We start from the raw sequence: 26,898 nt of genomic DNA, 5'->3' as shown, positions 1-26,898 counted from the left end.
AGGGAAGTAAACCACAAGAAGAGATGAGTATGAAAACCGGGACTGACTTGGTCAACCTGGATCAGCCTTTGGGGAGTCTAATGCCAGGCAGTTTATTCCCAATATATTTAAGCCCTGTATAATTTGAGGGAAAGGGGTTTCCCAGTGTAATACAATCCCTGGTGCACAAGGAAGCGTGGTTACATTGACACTCAGCTCAGGGTAGTGTCTTCTTCCAAGAAGATGGGTTCCAGAGATAGGGTTCCTGCATTAGCTTAAGGGCCTAAGGGTCTTGCCTGATCTTGGTCATACAGATAGTGTAGAGGTCATTTGGGCTATTGGCCATCTTTAATCCTTGTTGTGGGAGCTTGGGGGAGCCTCTGGCTGTACAGATCATTTAAGGGTCATCTAGGCTATTAGGTATCTCTGGTCCTGGTTGGAGCTTGGGGAGCCCTGCCTTAAGGGTCATCTAGATTACTAGCCATCTCTGGTCCTGGCTATAGGAACTTGATAGGGCCTGGCCCAACAGATAACACAGACCACCAGGCTATTAATCACCTCCAATTCTCTGCTTGGTGGTTGGAAGAACAGGTTTGTTATCTATCCCATTGAAAAGACAATTCTGTGTACTTAACATTCCTGGTTTCTCTGGAGATCTGTGGGTGCAAGGACCTTCGTGCAAAGCTCAACAGTGCTTCATTGTGGTTTTCAGTTTCCTGAAGGAGGAATGTTCAGCATCCTCCCATGAACTTACAGGCCATTTCTATATGCTCTTTCAGAAACAGTGTATTTTGAGTTTTTCCCATGTTTTTCATTAGTGTGTATTAATTGTACAAAATAATGCACTTCGTATTTTGTTTCCTTAACACAGGATCTCATTCTGTAGCCTTGACTGGCCTCAAACAAAAGATCCTCCTGCCTCAGCCTTCCATGTGCCGGGATTAAGAGCATTTACCACCATGTTTGGCATCTTTTCTGTTTTAAAAAAATGGTATTGTCTTTTTGTTGCTTAGATATGATTTCTCTGTGCAGTAGGGAAATCAAACCCTTATCAGATTAATAACTTATAAATACCCTCCATGGTGTGATGGTTAATACTGATTGCTAACCTGGCAAGATCTAAATTCCCCTGGTGACAAGCTTCTGAGCACCCCTGTGAGGAATTATCTGCATCACGTTAACCGAGGTGGGAAGATGCACCTGAAATGTGGGTGGAACCGTTTCCTGGTCTCAGACTGCATAAAGAGGAGCAAGCTGGCTGAGCAGCAGCATCCCTCATGTAACACCTGACTGTGGTACTCTTCCTTGACAGTAGGTGCAACACCCAGCTGCCCCAAGATTCTGCTGCCGTGACTTCCCTGCTGTGCTGGACTGTACCCTGGGACGGGAGCCAAAACCGTCCTTTCTTCTTAGGGTCCTTTCTTCACATTGTTTGTCACAGCTACAAGGAAGGTAACTAAGACATATGGCTTGTTTTTTCTTTTTTAATTTCTTGATAGTGCCCTTTGATATATCAAGATTTTTAACTTGATAAAGTGCAACTTACTTGCTTTTAAGTCTATTGCCCATGTTTTTAGTGTCAAATCTAAGAATCTGCTGCCATACCTAAGGTGATGAATATTTATAGCTGGTTTCTTGTGAGAGTTTTATGGCTGGTGCTCTTACATTTAAGTGTTTGATTCACCTTGAATTATTTTTGTGTATCATGTGGGTCCAGTTCATTCGTTTTGCATGTGAACGTCAAACTGTCTCATCATCTGTTGGAAGGGCACTTTCTCCCTCTTGATGGGGCCAGAGACATGGCCCATACATTAGTAACACTCTCCCACAGGACCTTTCATCAGTTACAGCTCATAACCACTGTAACTCCAACGGGATCTAACGCCCTCTTCCGGCGTCTCTGGCCACCTGTACACACATAACAGACTCTCACAAAGACACATATACACATTAAAAAACTGACCATACATGTAGAGAGCGGTCTCTGGATACTTAATCCTCTTCCATTGCTTGCTCTCTCTCTCTCTCTCTCTCTCTCTCTCTCTCTCTCTCTCTCTCTCTCTCTCCCTTTCTTCTCCCCCTCCCTCCCTCTACATACAAACACACACACACAGACTGAGGAAGGGAGGGAGGCAGACAGGAAGAAAGGTGGGGGGGGTGGACAGATTGATCTTATGCCACTATACCACTATTTTGATTAGCTTAGTAGTAAGTCTGAGATTTGGAAATTTAGAACTAATTCTATTCTTTAAAAAAAAAAAAATTAGCTACTTGGGGTTACCTTGCAATTGCATACACATTTCAGGATAAACTTGCCATGTATGGAAAACAAGGCAGTTGACATTTTTATTAGCCATGAAGATCACTTGGAATGCACTATCTTTTTAATGGTATTATGGCTACCGCATTTCCCTGTCTATTTTAGAATCAGCTTATTAATTTCGTCAAAAAGCCTGTGACACTTCTGACTGAAGGCTAGCAGCAGTTTTGGTATATGCTGCTTACTGCTAAATTGAAAACTTATCTACAACCACAACCATGGTCTTTCTCCCAAAAGTTTTGCTCCACACACTCAACTACTTTTATTTTATTTATTTGTCCATTTATTTGTTTATTTTTTTTTCTGAGACAGGGTTTCTCTGTGTAGCCTGGGCTGTCCTGGACTCACTTTGTGGACCAGGTTGGCCTCGAGGTCCCAGACAACCTGCCTCTGCTTCCCAGAGTGCTGGGATTACAGACGTGCACCACCACACTCGGCTCTTTCTTTACTTTTATAACTGTTTTAACTTGTTAAACTTTTCCACATTAAACTGCTGAAAAGGCTAATGTTTCCTTTTATTATTAGAACATGTTCATCTAGTCAGTGAAATTAAAAGACATTGCTAGATGCCCTACTTTTCTGTTACTGTTTTTAAACACTGACCAAAGCCAATCTGGGGAGTAAAGTATTTCAGCTTACAGAGGGGAGTGCATTGTTGAGGAAGTCAGGGCAGGAACTGAAGCAGAGGCCATGAAGGACACTGCTTATGGGCTTGGCTTCCACAGCTTGTTCAGCCTGCTTTTGTTATACAACTCAGGACCACCTGCCCAAGGGTCACCATCCACAGAGGGCTGGGCCCTCCCACATTGAACATTAACCAAAAAAATGCCCCAAAGACATGCTCACAAGCCTATTTGATGGAGGAAACTTCTTAATTCAAGTTCCCAGGTAACTAAGTTGGTGTCAAGGTAACAAAACTAGCCAGTACAGACTCAACTTTCAAGGAAAAATAATTTATAATATATGACTTTATATTTTTATATGAATTTATAAATTATTTATATAGATTTATAAATTCATAAGAAAATCCTCACCACAAGATTAAAAAAATCCTTTTACCTGTATCGCAAAAGTACCAACTCCACCTGATGCACCCAAGATTAGAGCACTGCAATAGAAGAGAAAGCAGAACCAGTGAGAATCTTGGGCAGGCATAGCTGCCTCAGTGACTAACAATCCTCAAAGCAAATAAAGCTTTTCTTCCCAAGACCAAATGACACAGAGGTCACAGAGAAGCTGCAAATACTTAGAACGAAACATTTTGCTAACTCTTAAACCAGAACACAAACTGATAGCATAGTAACAATTGTCTTTTGCAGGTAGTTTGGGTGGGACTTTGTAAGCTCTGCTCTACAGTTATTCTAGGCTGAAGTTACCACACTTCTCTGTGAGGAGGAAACTTTTCAAGTCTCAGAAAAGTCACATTCCTGACCACATTCCTGCCACGGTGGAAGGAACACCTTGTGTTCAGGCACGTCCTGCTGAGCTCATCAACTGTCATAAACAGACTCATCCTCTCTATGACTTCCTGTGGAAGCAGATGACTGTCCTGTCAGCACAGGATCCTGAGCCCCAGGCTCTCATCACATCCACTCAGCGAGCGGCCCTCCTGCCAGTTGGGACTGGGGAGTGGGGGTTGGGGAGGCAATGACTTAGCCTGGAGTCCATGGATAGAGGGCTAGAGGTAAGAAGGAAGGGAGACACCTGATCATCTAAATCTGTGACTCTCCTAAAGTGCACTGTGAGACGAAGTGTGCGTGGGCAAGGAGGACACAGAGCCACCATCCGTTTCCCAAAGAAGTCTGTGATCTGAAAGCAAATCAGTCATCAAAAATCACTGCACCAGGCAGGCAACACAGTTCAGTGGGTAAGAGTGCTTGATGTGCAAGCCTGACCACGTGAGATCAATCATTGATACCCACAGTGGAAGGGGAGAACAGTCTACACACACACACACACACACACACACACGGGGGGAGAGAGAGAGAGAGAGAGCTTGGACTGCATGGTATCAAATGCCTAGAGCACGGTATTGAACCTCCATTTGGTGCTGTGCTCCCAGTAGAGGTGGGTGGACGTTGCGTGACGGTTGTCTGGTGTCTGATGCTATACTAACTATTATGGGAGACGGTTGCGTGAAAAGTCTCTGAGTACTCACAGAAAAACACTCTCCTGAGACTAAGTGGCGGGAATGCTTGCTGCTTGTCAGCCACTATCATTACACAACTACTGGTTAGTTATGGGCTCTTTGTCCTCACTACTAGACAGTATAGAATTTGGCCACCTACCGCTAAGCAGTGCACCGAACCTTAGAACACGCACGCTGCCTGTAATCTTAGCCTGAGTTCATTTGTCTTGTCCCTCACTCAAACCACAGAGGCGGATTATTACTGTCTGTTTTATGTTATGACTATAATTTCCAGGCCAGCTGTTCCCTTTGAGATACCATTAAATATAATTAAAAGTCGTCTCCTTGCAAATCACGTTGCTGCTAGTAGTTTTCATCTCACAAAACTGTCAATAGTGAAGAACAGAAGAAACTCTGAAGATGCCCCACTCTTCCAACCCCGTGCTGTAGCTTTAATATTTCCTACATGGGCAGAGACCATCCAAAATGCCTCACAGTGGAGGTGGCAGCACACACCTGGAATCCCAGCACTCAGGAGGCTGAGGCAGGAAAACTGCAAGCTCAAGGCCAAACTGGGCGACCCAGTGAGATCCTGTCTCAACAGATCATCCAACAATTAATTTACCCACAAAATATTTGAACCTGACTTTCTGCTCATTATCTAAATTAGTCAAATTCTCCTTTAAGTAACGTCAAGTTTTTCTTTTAACTATATTATGACAGAGGAAAGAACAGGCATTTTATCAAATTTTTAGTTGTCTGAGGACTGGTAATTTTTGAGTCACAAGGCTATTTAAGAAAATGCCTTTCAGGTTCCCTAGTAAGGGGAATAGGGGCTGTCTCTGAAATGAACTCAGTGGCTAGGCTCTTTGATCACCTTCCCCTGAAGGAGGAGCAGTCTTACCAGGCCGCAGAGGAAGACAATACAGCCAGTCCTAATGAGACCTGATAGGCTAGGGTCAGAAGGAAGGGGAGGAGGACCTCACTATCAGTGGACTGGGTAAGGGGCATGGGAGAAGAAAGGGAGGGAGGGCAGGATTGGGATGGGATGAGGGAGGAGGCTACAGCTCAAATACAAAGTGAATAAATTGTAATAAATAAAAAATTAAAATAAAATACCAAAAATTAAGTTCAAATTAAAAAAAGAAGAGAAAATACCTTTCTGGTGGCTTAAGAATATTTTCCTATAGAAGCTACAGATCAGGGGCCATTTTCTTGGAAACACCCTGGCATTAGCATTAGTCTGTGCCTAGTGGGTTTGTCTGCTTTCGTTTTGTTCCTTTTGTATAAGGTGTAGGGGACAAACACATTCCATACATGAGATAAAGGAGGAGACACTCTTAGCAGACAGCAGGCTTCCAGGCTTGGACAGGAGGGCCTACTGTCCTGTTCAATGTGGCTGCCTACTTCTGTCTCCCTGGTGCTGAAGGACAGAGACCTCCTCGCACATCCTGCGCTGGCCAAACTATCCTGGATGCCTAATCAATGCGACGTCCTAAAAATCCCCTCCTCGCCATTGTATCTTACAAGCAGGGCAGTGATTGCTACCCCCTGATGAGAGAGGCGCATCTGGCTCCTTGACAGGCTGCATTCAAGTTTCTTTTGGTAAAGGAAAGCTTGAAATCCGTTTCTAGTTTCTCTCTGAGAAGACAAGATTAAAAGGATAACAAATATAATGGCTGCCTGGGGGCTCAACTGCCAGACATGTCTCTGACCTCCCTCCGGTCAGCTTGTCTCTTCCTCATAACCCTTAATCCGAAGCAGCCTCACATCCTAAATTAAACAGCACAATCATCTCACAAAGGAGGTCTTGGCAGAAAAGCAAGGTTCCTCAACCACAATGTCAGTTCCCAATGCTGCCACCTGAGGGCGCCCTCAAAGTGCAAAAGAGCCACGGAGCAGGCTCAGAAGTGGGAAAGACACAGGACGCACAATTTTCTGGCGGCACAAACTTTAGTTTTGTGCAGGGTCAAGCAGCGCCTATTGTTCTTTTAAACAAAGTACATCTCTAAAAGGCCAGAAAGCAAAATAAATTCTAAAGCCTGCAAGAAGCTGATGTTCCTGTGGCTGACTACGATTCTTTGCCACCTCCCCACACACACACACAGACAGGCAGCCTTCCCTACCTTATTGTATCTTCTTATGTAGCTTGATGTAGTGGCCACACTCCACATGCAAACCCAACTGAAGTTAAAACCCTGGCACGGGGGAGAAAAGTGTGCTGTCTGTTGTTTGTCAGCGGTTCGCACCCTTCCTAATGCTGCGACCCTCTCATACAGTTCCTCATGTCAGGGTTCCTCCCAATCAACGTTTTCTTCCTTGCTAGTTCCTAACTGTAATTTTGCTACTGTGACGAATTGTAATGTAAATGTTTTTGGAGATAGAGGTTTGCCAAAGGGGGTCACGACTGGTTTATATAGAGAACTGGTTATATAGAAAAAGCCCCAAAAATACTATACTTGCAAGAACACTGTAACTCAAAATTGCCCAGGTGTTTAATACATGGCCCCTCATCTCCTAGTTGACAGCATACTTTGAAGATTCTGAGGACTGTACTAGTAGCAGATCCAGAAAACTGTGAAAAACACGAGTGATTCTTATAATGCTATGCATTCTTCTTTGTTGGTGAGATAAGGTATTAGGTAGCCCCAGCTGTTCTCAGACTTGCTATGTAGCTGAGGGTGGTCTTGAACTCCTGATCCTATCTTAGCCTCCAGAGTGCCACCATACTTGCTTTCTTAGACTCTAAATCCTAGCTTGCTTTGTCGTTTTTCTCTAGTTGCTGCAGTCTCTCTAAGGAAGCATGAAGGCACTAACGCAATAGTGCTTTCTCCGGAGACGTGGCTCAGCAGTTAAGAATACTTGCTGCTCTTCCAGAGGACCCAGGGTCAGTTCCCAGCACCCATGTCAGGTGGCGCTCAATTGCCCTAACTCTAGTTCCAGGAGATCAGACTTCTGGCTTCCACAGATTCTCTCACACATGTGACATACACTCACACACACAGATACGTAAGTAAAAATAAATTACATCTATAAAAAACAACAACACAGACACACATGCTTGCAAGCATGCACCAAAACCACAGGGGAGCCAGAAGGAGGGAGTTCTGTCTGGGCCACGAATGTACAGATCTAGGCTCTGCCTCATCTCATACTTTCTCACCCAGGTGTGACAGCTTCCTTGATTCCCCGCAAGATTAAAAGAGCATCTATTAGATCCTAATGGCTTAGAAACAAAGATGATATAAATCTGGCTACATTTTCTAACGCTAAAAAACAATGATGTTTAAGAAATAAGAATGGTGCTGTTGATGGACCACATTTGAGTTTCATGAGCCACTTTTAAATGGGGACGTGGGAGACAGGTGAAACTGCAGCCAAATTATCCTCCCACAATACAATGCTTAGTTAATGGGCTAAGATGCCCTAGGAAATAAGGTGGATGACAAGCTTTGAATGAGTGAGATGATACAGTTATAGAATAAATCAACCAAAATTAGATGGCCTGGACTGGTTTTCTTTTCTACTACGCCTCGGTAATTCATACTGACATTTCCAAGTTTACAGGATAGTTCATGTATGAATTAGACATTTAAAATATAAACACATTTTTCTACAAAAAACAAAGCTATTTATACACTGTGGCAAACACCCAGGATAACTGTTTCTAACCCATAATGATTCAAGAACTTCAGACACAGGCTAACAATGGTTCTATGATCAAATGATTCAGAATTTTGACTGGGCCTTGGGGCGGATCTTTCATGAGAACAGGGTCCTGTCACCAGCGAGCCTCACTAGCTCCCTGGGTCATACACAGAAGCAGACAGAAGAAAGGAATGCCAACAGTAACAAATACGAGAAGCAGGATGAGCAAAGCAGGATGAACTGTTAGGCTCACTGCTAGGGTTAGGCCTAGCCCTTCGCTGACCCAGGAACTCTGGCAGCAAATATGAACAGAAATGGGGCTTTTATATGATTTAACAAAACTAAGATGCAATGGTTACAATCAGCTAAGATGGAGGTGTCTTCCCCTCCTCTACTCCTTCATCCTCCCCTTCTACCAGCAATACTAGATTTGGCTGGTAAGATGAATTAGAGACACAGTGGTCTCTTTCTATTCATGGTTTCACAGTCTGTGGTCTTAGTTATCCACCCTCAACTGTGGCCCCAAAGCAGAAAATTCAAAATTATAGAAATAAATAATTCCCAAGTTTTAAATAACTTTTACAAGAGCACATCAGTAAAATGGTTCTATTTTATCTGCAGACTCATAACCCACTGGGGATTTCTCTTTTGGATTTAGTGGAAAACACTGTCTGTGGTTCCTAGTCATTTCTTCATAGAATTAAGTTCTGGCTGGCGGCTGTGGCTTAATACTGCCTTCCAAGTCTGGGGGAATAGTGCAGGCCTGCAACCCCAAAACTCAGGAGCTGAGAAGAACAAATGTTGAAAGTTAGCCTGTGATACACAAAAAGAGCCTACTCCAGACTGCCAAGATGGCTTAGCAGGTGGAGGACCCGAGTTTGATCCTCGGAGCCCAAAGGGCAAACTCCATCTCAACAAAGTTGCCCACTGACCTCTGCACGTGTGTACCTGGTATGCACCAACACACCACCCCACACAACTTTTTTTTTTTTTTTTAAGTCTATGAGATGACCCAGCTGGTACAGATGCTTGCTGCCAAGACGGAAACCCTGTGTAATCCCCAGAAGCCACATGGCAGAAGGACAGAGCTGACTTTCCCAAGTTGTCTGAAGACCTCCACGTGCATGCAGTGGCTCCTGTTTACCCACAGACACGTGTATACATAAGCACACATAAAAATTTAAATGCAGAGGAAGAAGCCAATGGAGGTTTATTTTCTACAAGTTGTGTTTAAGATGCAAAGGGAAGAGCTAGCTGGAGCTCAGTTACAGTTAGAGAGTTACAGTTAGAAATACAGACCTGTACATTCCCAAGACCTGGAGGGAAGTCAAGGGGCGTGGGTGAGATAGCCCTAGGAGATAGAAAGGATAGCACGGAAGGCCCAAAAACAAGAGCAGAACTAAAGGGCTAGCACATGTGAGAAAGGACACTTTTTAAGAGATAAGAAACTCCAGCTCTGGAGGCAGAGGCAGGAGGATCACTGATTGGGCACTTGACCCCATGTTGGAGGCTCAGAGGGGATCGCAGTACAGTGGAGAGTAAAGATCCCTAAACCTCAAAGACAACAATCCCAGGCCCTTACAAGGCTAATCTGTAAAGTGCAAGTTGTCAAGGAGGGCTCAGCAACTTTGCTGAGTGCTGCCGGCTTCCCAGGAACAGAGCCTGAGTAGAGGTACATTGGTTTGCTTCCCACCGGCCAGGCCCAGGCCTCCAAGCAGGCTCTCCTCTGCCCAGCATCACACTTTCAAGGCCAGAGAGGGTCTGGGCTTGCTTGCTTCTTGCTCTCCCCACTAACCATCAACCAGGTCAGGGTCAGATGCAGCTGAAAACCCAAAGCTCACAGGAGTGGCTAAAGTAGTGGAAAGAAACAGGTGATAAACTGAAGAACAGGCAATTGAAGGCACTACAAAGGAGGAAGCTGACAGGATTACCAGGTGGACATTTTAATTTCAATATAAGCACATTGTTGTGTATTAGGGGTTGGGGAATGAATGTTGATAAGTTTCAGCCTGTCTAATTCTATAAACAAAATTAGACACCTAATTTACATTACCTGGCAAAATTCCTCTGACAGATCCTAATCTCAATAAAAACAAACAGACAAACCAGAACACCAAAAGCTGCAAAGTATTCCCATTGACGCACTGAGTTTCGAGTGGACACAATTCAAAAGTGCAATTTATTTTGTGTAGGGGGTAGAGTTTAGTCTCTCTTTAACACTCTCTAATACTTCTTCCAAACACAGTGAAGTACAATTTTCCCGGCAAGAGGTGACTTTGGGGCAGAGCATGAATACTCAAGAGTACCCACAGCCCTACCAATCAATAGAACCATTAAATTGTGCCATATTTAAAAAAATGAGGTGTAACAAATTTACTTGGAGTTTGGGGGAAGAGTATGTGTATGACCCAAGGTTTCCACTATCAACACACGCACACGTTTACATTATTTTAAGGTTCTCCCATTTCTTGTGATTGTCACAAATAAGTAATTGGATTTCATCAAAGCTGACATTCCTGGGGCCATCAAGTGCCAACTGCCACAGTTTCAATGTTTGTAATGTGTCCCTCCAAAACTCAGCCACTGCTATCTTAACCCCAGGTGAAGGGGCAGGAGGTGTTTTAGGTCTCATTCAAGTGGTCCTCATGAATGGTCCTTCTGAGGGACCTTTACAGCATGTGAAGACAAGCAAGAAACACTGTCTGCACATCAGAAACCGGCACCCTCCAGACATCAAATAAGACTGAGTGGACTCCAGAAATGTGAGGAATAAATTTCTGTTGTTTACAAACCACCACGTTGTGGTATTTTGTTCTAGAAGGGTGAAGGGAGCAAGACACCAGGTCTCACTCACTAACTATCATGACACAGGTGTCCCGCAATAGGCACTTGAAAAGACACGCCTGGTGTGGCTTACTGAGGCTCTGCAATGCACTGCACTCTAATTTAGTTCTCACCAGGCTACATCAATTAACAGATATGAACTAACATCTTATTTAATGGCCTTCGGGCTGGCAGGATGGATCACTGGATTAAGTTAAGGCACTTGACACCAAGTCTGGAAAACTGATTTATTGCCAAAACCCTTGTGGTGGAGAGAACCAACTTCTATACGTCATCCTCTGATCTCCATATACATGCTGTGGCATGCACATATTCTCACACACAAAGTAAATTAAATACAATTTAATTTAAATTCTGTTTAAATTTTAAAAGTATATAATGACTTTGAAAGACATAAAATTATCCCACTTCTTGAAGTTCTTCTTACAACTTAGATCAAAAGTTCAGACACACAGAGGAAACAGCAAAGGGGCCATTTTGTGAGGTAAGAGAAGAGTACAGAGTAGAACCCAGGGTTCTGATTTCCCAGTATCAGGCTTTAACAGGGACAGTGAATGAAATAATTACCCATAAGTCAACAGCAAACTAAAACAAAACAAAACAAAACAAACAAATAACAACAACAAACCCAGCCAGATTTCTGTCTATGGTGGTTTAAATAGCTGTGGCCCCCACAGACTCCTGTGCTTGAGTGCTTGGCCCATAGGGAGTGGCACTACTAGGAGCTATAGCCTCGATGGAATAGATGTGGCCTTGTTGGAGGAAGTATGCACTGTGGGGGTGGGCCTTGACTGTGGGGTGGCCTTGGGGTCACCTATGCTCAAGGGACACCAGAGTGGCACACAGTCTCCTTCTGCTGCCCTGGAATTAAGATGTAGAACTCTCAGCTCCTTCTCCAGCATCATGTCTGCCTGCACACTGCCATGCTTCCTGCCATGATGATAATGGACTAAACCTCTGAATGAAGCCAGCCCAATTAATTGTTTTTCTTTAAAAGAATTGTGTTGGTCATGCAACACACAGCAATGAACTCTAAGATACTATCCCTACATTGGTTTTTTTTTTTTTTTTTACAATAAACTAAAACATGCTCAGGGAGTACCAAACCACAAAAGAAACAAGAGGTCTGTAACCATACCATGCACACAGCCACAAAGCCAGAGTGAGTCCAGGTTTTTTTATGGGAAAGGAACCAAAACAATAAAACCTCCAATAAAGGTCTAAAAATCTGGACGATTACTGCAGGTTAGTAAGGAAGAAAGTCTGTGGTCAAATCTACTCAGTTTAAACCGTGTTCATCTAAAATGGCAATTTCAGAACAGATAACCCATGAAAACTTAAAAAAAGAAGGTTGTCCTTCAAAATATTTGCCTTTAATTCTGAAATGTGTGCCAGTACCTCACCTGACAGACAGCCTTCAAAATGCTTTCAGAAATAAAGCTAAACATGTACAAATTCAATGCTCTATTGCCCCACATTAAATCTAAAGTGTAATATTTCATAACAGGAAAGCAGAATGACACAGGCTTTATTTGTAATAAAAATAAATAAATAAGACTGTGAGGCTGGGGAAATGGTAGAGTCACCTGCACCCAAACCTGGGGTCCACTTGGTGGAAGGAGGGAACCAAGAGGTTGTCCTCTGATGGTGCACACCCCGCCCCACATACACAAATAAATGCCATTTAAAAAAAAAAAACAACTGTGTTATTTTATTCCAATGTTACCCACAGCTCTCTCCTTCATTTCAGTCATTAACTGGTCTATAATACCTACTTTTCTACCAAAAACAAAACCAAAATAATGATTTCGTTGTCATCTTTCTTTGTAAAAGAACTTCCTTACATTTATTTATTTATTTATTGGGGGAGGGTGTGTTCTCTCCTTTACCATATGGGTCCCAGAAGGTGAATTCACGTTGTCAGGTTCAGTTCCAAGCACCATTATCTACTGAGCCATTTCACCAGTCCCTATGACGACTTTCAAAAATACAAACTACATTATTACGTCCTTGTTAAGAACAGAAACCATTTACTGAGTGCCACCAGCCTTCCATGTTTAATCTTACTTAATCTTTAAACAAAACTCAGAGAAACCGAATGCACAGGTCACCAGCTCTGAAGTAGCAGAATCACAATCTAAAAAGTTAATAGTCCCCCTATCGACACAGGTGCATTGTAGAGCCTCTGTGGCTATCTACACTACAGACTCTTTGCATGTTGCTTTTCCTTATACATACGTAATCATGATAATATTTACAAATTGAATAAAGTAGTAAATACAAATTTGTAATTTATAATAATACAGAACAATCTAACAACATACTGTAATAAAGGTTACACGAATGTGAGGTTTCCCTCTTGCTTTCTCCAAACATCTCACTCTCCTGAGCTCACCCTCTCACACTATGGTTGACCATACGCAACTGAAATTTTGGAAGGTAAAAACATGGATGATGAGGAAACATCATTGTTTCACAGCTGACCTAAGCAAGCCTCTATTCTAATCACTGATGCATCAGAACAGACCTCCAAAATGTAAATACAGAGTACAAGGGAACTCAAGAATATTCAACAGTGTTTTGTAGCCTCATGAAAGTACACAAACTTGTGAGCAAGTCCTGGCCAGGGTAGAAAGCACCTCTCTCAGCTTGGCATGCTCTTTATGGAGTGCAGGAGGCCATCGCCCTTTCTAGGAGCCTCACAAAAGCTGAGTCTGGTCTCCAGAGGCTCACATAGAGAACTTTGTCCTGAGGCTCAAGAGATGGTTCAGCTGCTAACATGCCTTTGTGCTCTTGCAGAGGACACAGGCTTCCTCCTAGGGAACATACTAGGGGGCTTACAACCACCTGTAACTCCAGTGCCAGGAGATCTGATGGTTTCTTCTGGCCTAGGCACCTGCATGCATGTAGTGTACATAAACTCACACAGGGATACATACATACATATACATTACTCTAATACAGGAAACTCCCAGAGAACCAACTACACATTTTAAAACCCCACTTGACTCAGCTGAGAATCCACAGAATGAGGTTTTAAAATAAAATGAGTCAAGTGTTAGCATAACTGGTCACGCAGCTCCCGTCATGAGCAGATCTGCTGTAAGAACGAGCAGAGAGAAAAGAGCCCCTCAGAAGTCTCCATTGAGCACTCACCGTTTTCCCATGCAATTCTTCTCGCTCAGGCCACCGACCTTGTTTATGGCAGACCAGGCTGTGAGAGCTACATATGGCAAAGAGGCAGCTTGGATATGCGTGAGGGATTTGGGCTTGTGAGAGATCTGCGGTGGAAGAAAACGGGAAAACGCATTCAGGAACTTGCAAGCCTGTAGACCGAGCCAAGCATGTTTACCCTCACAGGCAAGCAAGAATTCACAGGGAACTTTATAAACTACTGCTGGGTTACCCTACGCCAAGGCTAGTCTTGGAACAGGCTCCAAACAGCTCATTACCTGCATCATGGAGGCTCAGTGACATTTTACAGGCCACACTGTTAGATACAGCTACTTCACTGTTTAACAAAAAGACCGTATGAAGGGTTCACATTAGACCCAACAATACCAAGAGATAAATTCAAAAAACTTCAAATCCTGATAAACACATTGTAATTAGTTTCTGGGATCAACTGCTTCCCTCCTTTACCATGCTTTCTGGAAAGTAAATTTTGCTAGACTTTTTCCTACCCTAGTAACTCCTAATTCCTTCTTCATGCTGCCTTGTGTGGCAAATTTCCTCCATATTAACCCTTCCTCTCTGTTTAAATTTAGGTCCCTGACTCTATTTCATTAGGCTTCTATTCTAAACAGCTTGATACCGCTCTGCCTCTCCCTTGGGTTCATACTAGGAAGAGTGAAGAAAACTACAGGACTTCAAGCCCCTGCCCTATGGGATAAAGATGGCTGCTCTGGCAGGCAGTGCCAACAAGTAACACCGAATACTTTTAAACCAGAGTTTCCTAGTCTTTATTTTAGCTCTCTCTAAGCTGCCCATAAAACAGGAACCTAATTTGAGAAACCACCAGTGACTTTAGAGACGCCTGCCAGCCTTTCTTACACAGCTACGGATTTCAGCGGAGATAGCGAGTTACCTCATTCCCACTGACGACAACAAATTCTGAGAATGTGCCTTGTTTCCAGGGAGGAACTGCAGCCCAGACCTGAAACACACAGACATACAGCTTTGTTAGACACAGAAATTTCTGACTGAAGCTAAGCATGACGGTATTCCCTAGTGGACATCTACCTGGGGGTGTGGGGTTGGGGTGGGGGGGCTTGGGGGGGTGGTGGGAAGCTCCTGTGCAAAAAGTTAAACTTAACAGGATACAAATTTATTGCTAAGCATGAGTCTGGATTTATCAATTCAAATCACACTGGCAACACATACTAATATATCCTGCCCCATTCAGCAAGACTTTAAGGTTTGGATACTGGCTCTACCACTTACTAGCTGTGGCTGTCAACTTTTATTCATTTATATATATTTTTAAGACAGGATCTCATCGGGTAGCCTAGAGTGACCCCAAACTTTGAATCTTCTCAGCTCAGACTCCTGGCGCTGGAACTACAGGCGAACCTCCCCATGCCCAGCTGGCTGTGGGAAGTTTCAGAGCAGGGCTCTCTCACCTGCAGACTGGCCTGGCTGTGCTAATTTACAGGGATTACCTTCTCTGTGGAAAGGAACCAGAACGTGGCTATTATTATGAACGCTCTCATATCTTTTGACATAAGCATCCAAAGTGACAAGTGACAGAAGATTATACGGGACTTTAGCTATTTCAAAACCAGCCAACCCTTAAGGTAGAAACTGTCTTATAAAGACCCAAGCAAAATAAACTAAGTAGGCCTAATCCCATGTGTTTTAAAGTCTTACAATTCTTAAGTACTAAATTTAGAAAACTCAAGTATAAGCTGAGCATAATCCTTAGTGCTATAACTGTAGTCCTAAGGAAGCCAAGACATGTCTACAAGTTCAAGACAAGGCTGGGCTACATACTGTGTTCCAAGCCAGTAACACCCTGTCTCAAAAAAAAAAGAGAAAAAAAATCCAAACCACAAAACAAGTGTTCTGGCTAAAGGTCAGTCAGTACCAGTACTGAAAAGAAAAACAGTCAGTGGTTAATAGTCTATTTCCAAAGGAAGTAGAAGGAGCCTGGTGGCACACACCTGCAATCCCAGAACTTGGGAGGTGGACCAGAAATACTAAAGCACAAAGCCATCCTTGGCCACAAGGCAGCTATACCCAGTCTAAAATTCACTTAAAATTAAGAAAAAAATAAATAAATAAAATGGAAGTTGCATATTTAAAAAAAGAATGGAAGAGTAGGAGAGCTGTACATAGGACACATGCCAGTAAGCCTGCCATTTGAGAGGCAGACACGGCAGAAGCCTAGGTTCAAGAACATCTTCACTGTGGTGGTTTGAAGGAGAATGGCCCCCATAGGCTCGTATATTTGAATGCTTAGTCCCCAGATGATGAACTGTTTGGAGAGGACTAGAAGGTGTGGCCTTTTTGGAGTAGATAGGTCCTTGTTGGAGGTGTGTCACTGAGGTCAAAAACCCATGCTAGGCCAGCCCAGTGCCTCTTGGATCAGTATATAAAGCCGTCCATTACTTCCCCAGCCCCATGTCTGCCTGCATGCCACCATGCTTCCAGCCACGATGATAATGGACTGACCCTCTGAAACTGTAAGCTAGCCCCCTATTAAATGCTTCCTTTTATAAGAGTAGCCTTGGTCATGGTGTCTCTTCAGGGCAATAGATCTGTAACTAAGACACCTCTGTAACAAGTTGAGACCAGCCTGGTTACATAAAAACTAGTCTCAAAATACAAAAGCAAGAAAGCAAAGAAAGAGAAGAGCAGGGAGGGGAGGAGAGGAAATGGGAAGAGAGAGGAGACAGTAAGGAAAAAATAAACTCGCCTCATCTCCAGGCTGGAAGTACTTGACATCAAGCCCACACTCCATCACCACACCAGAGACATCCCGACCCAGAGTCAGAGGAAATTCTTCTCCTTTGGTTCTCATATGTAAAGGATCACGCTTCATATTTAGAGCTGTTGCTCCATAACCACCTACAAAATACAATTTATTTGCGTCTTAAAGGAAAAGATCAGAATGATTTTTAAAATACTATAGGATTACAGGCAGGCTGACATCAGATGCTCAACATGCAGACCCTACTGCAACAAACTTTAGTTTTGCCACCACACAGTACAGAAAAACTGGCTGCTGTTTCTTTCAAAGAAGATTACTTAGAAAGCCGCAGTTAGTAAACTAAAACCACAATTGCTCAAAGTCTTCTTGAAACTCAGATCACAAAACTGTCTTCTGGAATTGTAGAATCCTCTTTTACATACATTGCTCTTTGAAGATGGCATCACTATTAATTTACTCATTTGCAAACTTTTTAAGTTTTTAGACAGGGTCTTGCTATGTTGCCCAGGCTGGCCTTAATCATTATCGTCCTGTCTCAGCCTGAATGCTGGGATTACAGATATGTGACACCATGCTTGCACTTTAATCTTTTAAAAACAAAGACATTTAGTACTAAGTCTGGTAAAGAAGAAAATGCTCAGGTTATTAAAGAACTCATCCATATTAAAGTACCTGATACTAGCGCTCGATACCAAGTTCTAGACCCCATCTTCTAAAAAGCTACCCAGAATAATGATTTTGAGAAAGTGCAAAGAATTTTAGTGGAAAAGAGCCATGTTTGATCAGGTCAATTGCATCATACCTGGGATGGGGGGGGGCACATAGGTTTTGATTTTTTTGTTTTTGTTTTTGAGACAGTCTCACTATGTGGCCTTGGTTGTCCTGAACTTAGACTAAGCTGGCCTCATAGCGATCCATTTGCCTCTGCCTCTCCAGTTTTAGGACTATAAGTATATAGTACTACTTGCAGGCCCACATCTTGTTTTTAAGGGTATTTACACAGATAACCTGTGTAAATTTACACAGATAAATAAAATTGAAACCATTCTTTTGGCTCAAATAAATTAACTACTCTATCTGCAAAAACAATACCAAGTAACAGCTGGGCCTAGCTACTCGTGAGTAGTTCTGAAAACCAAGGGAAGGCCCTTGAAGCTATTTAATGCTGATTTCAAGTAAGATCACAAGTAGCTAACGGACTCCAAACAAATTAAGTACAATAACAGACAGTGGCAGAAGAAAGAAGTAATAATCGCAAAATAGTAGCTTGTGTGAATGATCCAGTACAAGAGAAAAAAGAAATACAGGAAGATAGCCCAGAGTAGGTGAGTGAGGATGGGATCAAGAAGACAGGCGGAAGGTTGGCCTTAGAGGGGGGCAGTGCCAACCTACCCAGCACAGTGGAAATCAGAGGAGAGGTGCTTACAGGTGGGCAGTCTGCAGACAATGAAAAAGAAAATAAACAAGATACATGGGAGAAAATAAAAGTTGAGATAGTCCCAGAAAACTCTAAGCTGGTGGTCCGTGCCAACATTCCGTATTTGCCATCTGGCTAGCTAGAACTGCATGCCATCACAGGACACAACAGCAGCGCATCTGAGCCTCACTCACAAAGGGTGCACACCAATTTTTCCTGTCTTGTATTTATTTCCGCCTGTGAAGACACAGCAGTTTACTCACTGAAACCCTTTGTGGTTTGAGCAACAAAAGTAAATATTCAACCTTGTCACAATTTAGTTGTAAAGTTGCAGAAAGGCTTTCTGAGGTCCCAAGACAACCATTCAGGTTGTTTTCAACAGTTTTCTGAATAACCCTTATATGCTAACACGGCAAGAAGAGCTAGGCCTAGTACCTAGAATGCAGCCAGTTTATAGTGAGAATCGGAACCTATTTGGTGACAAAATGGGGTTTAAGCTTATCATCCCAGCTGTGGGTGGTGACACGCACACACACACACACACACACAGCTCAAATCCTACACTTGTGGAGCAGGGGCATGAGGATCAGGAGTCCAAGATGACCCTCATCCACACAGAGTCTGAGGCCAGCCCTACCACAAGGGACTCTCCACAAAGACAGGAGCACCTTCAGGGTTGGGCTAATTTAGAAAATCCTCAAGATTTCATTAATTGCAGAGATTTTCACACCCAAAGAAACCAAAATTTGTTGTATATGCTGTTGGCTATATTATTTTAAAATAATTCATCAATTTAGCCATTTTTATGATTTATTATTATTTGTCTAACAGTAGCAGCTATTTTCAGAAAAACAGCCTTTATCTGTCAAAATAGATGTGTCTCTTATTTTTTTCTCAAGGGAAATAATTTTTACTCAAATATTTCCCAAAGCAAGCATTTCAGGTATCTTCTGCAACAATAATGCTGTCTCAAAAAGTATCCATGAACTAACTGAAAGAAAACCTGTAAATAGTATTAGCCAGTCATGTAGTAAGTTACTAGATCATCTCAAAAATACCCTTTAAAAGTAAATGTGTAGCCTGGCAATGATGGTGTACACCTTTGATCCCAGCACCTGAGAGGCAGAGGCAGAGGCAGACAAATCTCTGTGAGTTCAAGGCCAGCCTGGTCTGCAGAGTGAGTTCCAGCCAAGGCTACACAGAGAAATCCTGACTTGAAAAAAAGAAAAGAAAAAGTAAAACATGCTACAGCATTACATGATACAGCAGCCAAGAAACAAATGAATATAGCCACTCTACTGAAATGAAACTATACACCATAAATCGCATATGTGCATCTTATAAAACAAAATTACCTTCAAGCCCAATGCAAAAATAAAAAATTTAAATGGAGATATCATATGCAACTAGAAGCAATTATATTTTATCAGCACAAAATTAGATACATAGCTCACTCCCCAGCACTGAAAGAAATTAGTTAATAGTAGACAACTGTGGTAAGGAAATTTTCAATTATTTATTATTATTATTATTATTATTTTGGTTTTTGGAGACATTTAATGGCCTAGCCCAAAATGGCCTCCAGCTCCCCATCCCACTGTCTCTAATTACAGCCGGAGTTTGATGGCATTTTCTTTGTTGCTTTGAGACAGTACCTAGGCCAGCCTCAGACTTGCTATGCACCTTGAGCTGCTGACCCTCCTGCACTGCTTCTCTGATGCCTGGACTTCGGTTGTGCACTGCCACACCCAGCTTCTGCAATGCTGGAGCTCAGGCCCTGGGCTCCTGCACACATCAGGAAGGTCCTCTTAACTGAGCTATCTCCCCAGTTTCAGGAGTTCTCCAGCTACACACATTTAGTTAAGACTCCAAACCTTTCTCCAAATTTCTTCCTCTGAAGAAAAGCAACTAGTAATTATTCTACCAGATAAAGAGAAAGAAGAGTAATTTTAGGAATACTTTACTCAAATATCCAAGATAACATGTAATTACTAAAGAATTCTTGGCTTTTGCTTCGTTGTTGTTTGATGCTGGGAATGCTGGGGATCTTACCCAGGGTCTTACCATTGAGCTACACCTCTGGGGCTGATAAAGACCTGCCTGACTTCTCTTTCTTATTAAGTATTTGTAATCTGGTGTATTTTACGCTGACTGCACTTTCATTGAGACCAGCAACATTCTCTGCTCAAAGTCGTATGTGGCTAGTGGCTACTATCCTCAGCAGCACGGGTCTAGGAAGTCACTATGTTAAATGGAACATCCAAACCCAGCGGTTCTCCAGGTTTGGTAGGCCTGCAATCTGAACAAAGAGTCTAAAATACAGCTGTTGTATTAAACCAAGGAGCAAAGGGCTGTGCAGATGTATAAAACAATGCTAATATCTCATTACATTTCCTGCCTTATTTTGGACAATTTTTTTTTACAACTTATTAAACTTGATTTATTTAGGATGTAGCAAAATGTGCCATAAACAGTTTTCTAGAGCGACCTCTCTTCTTTTACCAGGAGAGTCACAGAGATTGAACTCGGACCTTTGGGCTTGGCAGCACGCACTTTTTTACCCAGTGAACCATCTCACTGACATAATAGTTCTTTTATTCCAGTAATCTCTTTGGAGATAAATCTTGTGCTATATTAACCATTGCCCATAACTGTCTCTCAGGCATTTCATACCTTTCTCCTGTTTTAACTGTGTATTTACTATGTTTTAAAATTTTTTTTAAATTAGCATTTGTTCAAATTTCTAATAAGATGATTATGGCTCATCTAAAAGTCCAGTAATTTTTAGGCACAAATAAGACTTGAAGTCAAATTTGAGAATTGCTACTACATCATTTCTGGAGAAAAAGTAAAGTTGGTCTTAACATTTTCTTCTACTTTTAACTTAATTCGTAGCCAAATAATACACACATATACATCTGTATGTATTTATACAAACACAGAAATTAAGTTTGTCACACATTAAGTCATATATGAGACTGTTGCTGAGGCCTGGAATACAGGTAGGGCCCACACAAGCCCTTCAGAACCCTGACCCAGGAAACATCTAGCAGCTTCCTTCCACATGGGAAGGTTGGCTGCCTTGGAATTAATATTGATGTTAGTCATCTCAAAACGTGTTCATCTTCAGAAGACACAGATGAGTTCCCATAAGCAAGACTGACAACATTTTTGTCAAAAATTTTCCAGGATTAATTTATAAATACAAATCTGTTGGTTCACCATTATAATAGAATCACGGTATAGAATACATTTAAGGAATGCTCTCTCCAAGCTATTCAACATGGCCCACCAAGTGAAATCAGGAAAACATCACTCCAATTTTAACAGGTGTACAACAAGAAAATACATTTTAGCTACGAAGGGCAGAATGCAATATGAGAATACTGTGCCCATATTCTGGAGTCCTCTTCCTGCTGCTTGGTCCACTGGGCCAATAGTGGGAGGGCAAGAAGGATACGAGAATTTAATATTCCTAAATTCTGAACCCACAGGGAAATGTAACCAAACTCTGGAACCTATGCTGGGCCCTAAAATGACCTCAGAGCGAATTAACTACGGACACCTCTTCGGCACGCAAACATCTGATAAAGGATTGACGTATACCTTCATTGTTGTGACTTCAAAATTTTGGAAATGTTTGCAGGCATATTTGCTACAGACCCTACATGGTTTTTCTCCTTCTGTGTGTGTGTGGGGGGGGGGGGGGAAGAATGCTATGCCTATAGCGGTTCTTGTCACCAAGCCTGATGGTCAGTTTAATCCCCTAGGCCCACATAGTAGAAGGAACCCACTCCCACGAGATGTCATTTGACCTCTGCTTGTGCACCGTCAAACACACCGAAACACAAAATAACGTACTAAACTTAAATAATTCCTTTAGGCCAACCAAAACGTAGTCAAATAACCTAGCTGTGTGTGGCGGCCTACCCCTGCTATCCCAGGACTGGAGAGGCCGGGTAAGAAGGGCTGCAGAGCAGACACTAGTCTGGGGTATGAAATGAATTTGAGGGCTACCTGGGCTGGACAGCGAGCCCTTGTTTCGAACCAAAAACAAGCAAAACCACGCAAACAAAACACCTGCACGCCTAGCGAGATTTTGACTGAAAGAAAAAAATTCAGGGCAACTTACTTCTCATATTCACGTCTATGGGATTTACACTGGCAGCATGGACTTTGACAATGACTTCGTTTGGATAGTGTATGATCGGTAACATCATGTTCTGAGTGAACCGAAGGACTTCATTCTTTCCGTATTTATCTATCACCCAAGCGGGCATGACAGTGCTCCGCGCAGGCGTAGTACTGAGGCCTCTACACGGCGGCTTCGGGGTAACTTTGCTTCTCCAGAAGCGGGCGGCGGCACAGGCGCTTCTTCTAAGTGCACGCGTCTTCAAAACTTCCATCCCGAACAGAGAGGGGGCCGCGTCCTCCCAACGAAAAGGAAACGGCCGGAGCGGGTCAAGCGGACACCCTTCAGCTCGGCCAACTTCTGCCAGACCCACCGGTCAGTGGAGAGGGGAGGAGCTTTCAGAAATGCACTCCACCGAAGGAAGCAACCGGAGAACACGGAGCAGCTGCTGCGCTCCCCACGTCAAGGCACCCGCGGACGTCCAGCCAGTCCTCTGCCCATTGTCTCTCCCTTCTTTACACGCTCCTTCCCCTCAAGGGAAAAGCAAACGAGCAGGGAGCCCTCGGCCGCGCGAACAAACTGCATTCGCGATGCCGAGGCCAGGCCGACTGTAGCCTTCGATCCCCGACGTGACCCCGGCCGCGGTCTCCTTGCCGGGTCGGCCGCCGGAGCCCCAACCAATCGCGTGAAGGATTGGTTCCCGCCCCCTCGAGTTCGACCAATCCAGGCTCTCGTTGTTGAAGAGGCTCGTGCGGATCCAAGATGTCTGCGCCCAGGTAACGCCGGCGGCAGACGCTGACTTCTTCCTCTGCCCCGGGCTCCTGAGATACCTGGCTGACTCCGAGGACTATGCTGGGCCGGACTCTCCGAGAAGTGAGTGGACGTGGCCCGGAGGGGACCCTGGAGGACGGAGACCCTGGAGGACTCCGAGGTCAAGGTCGTCCCGGGTCACGCCCGCCTGGTGGCCTACGTTCTTGAGCGGGAAGGGGGATTTGAACCTATGGCTCTTATGTACATCTCCCCCGCCCCCAACCCCGTACCCATTCTCAGGAGTGAGGACGTCAGTAGAAATGCTTGCACCGCGGAGCCGTGGGTGTTCATAAATCCCTTCCTCGCATTTGGGGGAGGTTTTTCATTTCGACCCTGCGGCAGCTGTGCTCGCTTAGGGGCGGGGCCTATTTTGTAGCACGCTCAAAACAAAACAAAACCTGCGTTCCGTATCTTCAGTGACTGCCAAGTAACTAGGATGCCTACCATTGCCTTAACTGCTGAACACCGTGTTTGAACCCCCGCTTAAGCTGTAGGTCACAGCCCCAAATGTAGTCCAAAGGTGTTTGTGAGAGACAGTGGCCAGAGTTAATTCAAAATTGAGTGTGTTGTGAATCCAAGGTGTTTCTGACAGCGCTCAGCGATGCTCCCTCCTGCAGCGAGGTTCAGAACATTCTGCGTGCGCTGACCAGCTGATGCTGCCTGAAATACCTCAACTCAGAATCGACACTATTGGGTTAGGAATTGCAGTGGTAGGTTGGTAGGTTGTTGGTGGGTTGGTTGGTTGGTTGGTTGGTTTTTTAACCGTATGTGCAACTTCTCTAATCTTATAGAAACATAGTTGTTTAATTGCAGAACATATTAAACCTTTAATACTTTCCTAAATTGTAACTCAGCTTATAATACCCTCACTGTGAAATTTGTGTTATCTTTGGATTTTATTGTGTTGAGATGCTTGATTCTAAAAATGGCTGTTTGAGTTACTGACTTAAGCTTCATTTAAAAATCATTAAATTTGACGTGAGGTTATTCGGCTGTTTCTGATATGATTCTAAGCATGCTCCTGCCATTTTGCACAACACATTTATGCAAAATGTCCTCAGACTGATAATTAGCAAATCAAAATATTGGTAAAATAAAAACATTGAAGCAGCCTATATCCTATAGCCAAGATTTAATTATTTAAAAGTAAGCAAGCAGCCTGTCACAGTGGCACACGCCTGTAATCGCCCAGCACTCTGGGAGGCAGAGGCAGGTAGATCCCTGCGAGTTCAAAGCCAGGCTGGTCTATAAAGCGAGTCCAGGACAGCCAAGGCTACCCAGAGAAACCATGTCTCAAAAAAAAGAAAGAAAGAGTAAGCAAGTATATGCATTTATTGGTGTGCAAATTTGCTTTCATCTTTAATAGATTATAAAGTTATATTTATTATTTATTTTGTATGTATTTTGTCTGCTTGTACATCTGCACACCACGAGAGGGGATCAGATATCAGATCCGGTAAAAGGAACGTTTATTCACCTGTTTCAGTTGTCTGCTAACCCAGGCCTAGTCCTAGGAGCTTCTGGTGTCCATACAATCTAACTTTGGCCTAGAATGTCTTCAGACTACTGCTTAATAAGCTCAGTGTTTCTTGTTCTTACTGAGCTGTGGGCTGGCTGGTTCAACTCAGCTGTTCTGGCTCAAACTCCTCACGCAGCTGATTTATTCAAACTGGCTTTTCTCTCAGCCTCTGAATTGCTCTGCTCGGTGTCAAACTAACTCCAACAATGTCTTCTTCCTCCTCTTCTTTTTCTTTTAAATAATTTATTTATTTTTATTTTATGTACATTGGTGTTTTGCCTGCATGTCTGTCTGTGTGAAGGAGTTACAGAGAGTTGTGAGCTGCCATGTGGGTGCTGGGAATTGAACCCAGGTCCTCTGGAAGAGTAGTCAGTGCTCTTAACTGCTGAATCATCTCTCCAGCCTGCCAGCAATGTCTTCTAATCCTCTGGCTCCTTATCTGGCTCATTCTGTGTTCTCCTGTGTCTAGCTTATATATATATATTTTGTTTTTCTATGTCTCCTTGGCTGTCCTGGACTCACTTTGTAAGCCAGTCTGGCCTTGAACTCACAGCGATCTGCCTGTCTGCCTCTCTGAAGTACTGGCATGCACCACTATGCCTGGTTTAGCTTGTACTCTCAATTCAACCTCTCTCTAAAACTTCTCCCAATAAAACTGCCTACTCTTTGTCTCTCTCTCTCTCTCTCTCTCTCTCTCTCTCTCTTTCTCTTTCTGTGTGTGTGTACTGCCCCTTACGTAGCTCTTTCCTTTACTCTCCTCTTGTGAAAGTTGGGCATATCCTATTTTGTCAAGTCTTTGTCTGGTTCATCACTCTTTCTGCCACTCAAACAGACATCACTTTCAAACATGGGCGTTCCCTTCTAGAAACTCACTTTACCTTCATTGTTTGGGATTAAAGGCATGTTCCACCACACCTCCACCTAAGCTTTTCCTCACCTGAAACTTGCTCGGCCTTGATCTCAGGTCTGCTTACCTCTGTCTCCTGGATTAAAGGCGTGTTTGCATCCTAGCCAGATCACACAGATCTAGAAGGTCTTTGGATGTGATCTCTTGCCAGAGCAGCCATGTTCTGAATTAAAATTTTTCTACAGATCCCATGGCACTACTAGTTCTAGATAGTTGAGAGCTGCCTAGTGGGTGCTAGGACTTGAACTCAGGACCGCTGGAAAAGCAGTCAGTGCTCTTAGCTCTAAGCCACTTCTTCAGCCCCCAAAGAATTATTTTAAAATAGAGTTATGATTTATCAAGAAGTGATTTGTATACCTACTTTTTATACCACTATACCTGGGTTTTGCAAAAGTTCTTGGGCAGAAAAGGATTGTGAGTGGAAACTGCTTAAGAAGTCCCACCCTAGACTCTTCAGTGAACACCTCTGGAGAGCTCTTGCAAATGCCCACAACACGCTCTACACAAAGCACATCTGTCATCCTTTGGTTTTAGACCGTCCTTCACTGTCAGTACTCATTAAATCACTTAAGCCCCCTAAAATCTGTCCTTTATTATTCTTGCTCTTAATTCTTCTTCTTTCAGTATGGGTCACCTGCCTTTGTTTGGGGCCAAACTCAAACTTTACAACAGTCTGCTAGCCCACTCAGAATCACCTGGGGCCTTAATTGGTTCAGCTCTAGACTTAATCAGATAGATCTGTGTGATTAAAGCCCACAGTATATGGCTTAACGGGGTCTCTGAGTAGACTCTGGTAAGTTAATATTGGGTACCTGTCCTGCCCACCATTTTCCTTTTGTGTCTCCATTTGGAAAGTCTCTTCTTTCTCAACTAGCAACATTCAGAATTTTAGATGTGTGTTTGTATGTATATATGTGTGTATATATGTAACATATAATAAATATATAAATTATTCTGCATTGTGACGTATATATATGCTATCCTACATTGTGGCATATCCTGCTGCTAGTGAAAATTTTAATTTGTTCCCTTTGGAGGCGGGGGGAGGGCTAGCATCTTGTTTTGTAGCCTAGGCTAGCTCTGGAGAATTTGTTATCTAAAAGAAGTGGGGAATCCTCAAAACCTGTTTACACCCTATTAAAAAAAATGTGGCCTTTTGGCCTGCTTTTTTCCTCCCTTAAATACCTTTGGTGGAAGAGAGAGATGTGTATGCTTGCTACCTTTCTGATAATAAATAAGCCATTAAGAAAACAGCTTTTACT

The 26,898-nt window shown here is 43.2% G+C and overlaps 2 protein-coding genes across 7 annotated transcripts in view; one reads left to right on the top strand and one right to left on the bottom strand.

The window, feature by feature from the left end:
• Positions 1–23,040, bottom strand: part of Rtn4ip1 (reticulon 4 interacting protein 1) — a 50,516-nt gene extending 27,476 nt beyond the window's left edge. The window contains exons 1-5 of one of the 2 annotated variants that reach the window (XM_021636425.2): positions 22,401–23,040; positions 16,837–16,988; positions 15,007–15,075; positions 14,076–14,200; positions 3,359–3,407 (exon numbers count right to left, since the gene is read on the bottom strand). In XM_021636425.2, the coding sequence (XP_021492100.1) occupies positions 3,359–3,407; positions 14,076–14,200; positions 15,007–15,075; positions 16,837–16,988; positions 22,401–22,674 (669 nt within the window). In that variant the 5' untranslated portion in view covers positions 22,675–23,040. The remainder of the gene's footprint in view (positions 1–3,358; positions 3,408–14,075; positions 14,201–15,006; positions 15,076–16,836; positions 16,989–22,400) is intronic. The other variant, XM_021636423.2, reaches the window with a different exon arrangement.
• A 21-nt stretch (positions 23,041–23,061) lies between these two features.
• The window catches only part of Qrsl1 (glutaminyl-tRNA amidotransferase subunit QRSL1), a 29,839-nt gene continuing 26,002 nt past the window's right edge, over positions 23,062–26,898 (top strand). Inside the window, exon 1 of one of the 5 annotated variants that reach the window (XM_060373616.1) lies at positions 23,062–23,176. Coding sequence is in view for 3 of the 5 variants with exons in the window: in XM_060373614.1 (XP_060229597.1) it covers positions 23,864–23,920 (57 nt within the window). In the remaining 2 variants the exon portion in view is untranslated. Of the gene's footprint in view, positions 23,274–23,318; positions 23,921–26,898 lie in introns of those variants that run through there. The other 4 variants (XM_021636421.2, XM_060373615.1, XM_060373614.1 and 1 more) reach the window with 4 other exon arrangements.

This window comes from Meriones unguiculatus, chromosome 20, assembly GCF_030254825.1.
Source record: "Meriones unguiculatus strain TT.TT164.6M chromosome 20, Bangor_MerUng_6.1, whole genome shotgun sequence".
Lineage (NCBI taxonomy): Eukaryota > Metazoa > Chordata > Mammalia > Rodentia > Muridae > Meriones > Meriones unguiculatus.
The sequence above is the reverse complement of the archived record's forward strand: the minus strand, read 5'-3'. Positions and strand labels throughout refer to the sequence as shown.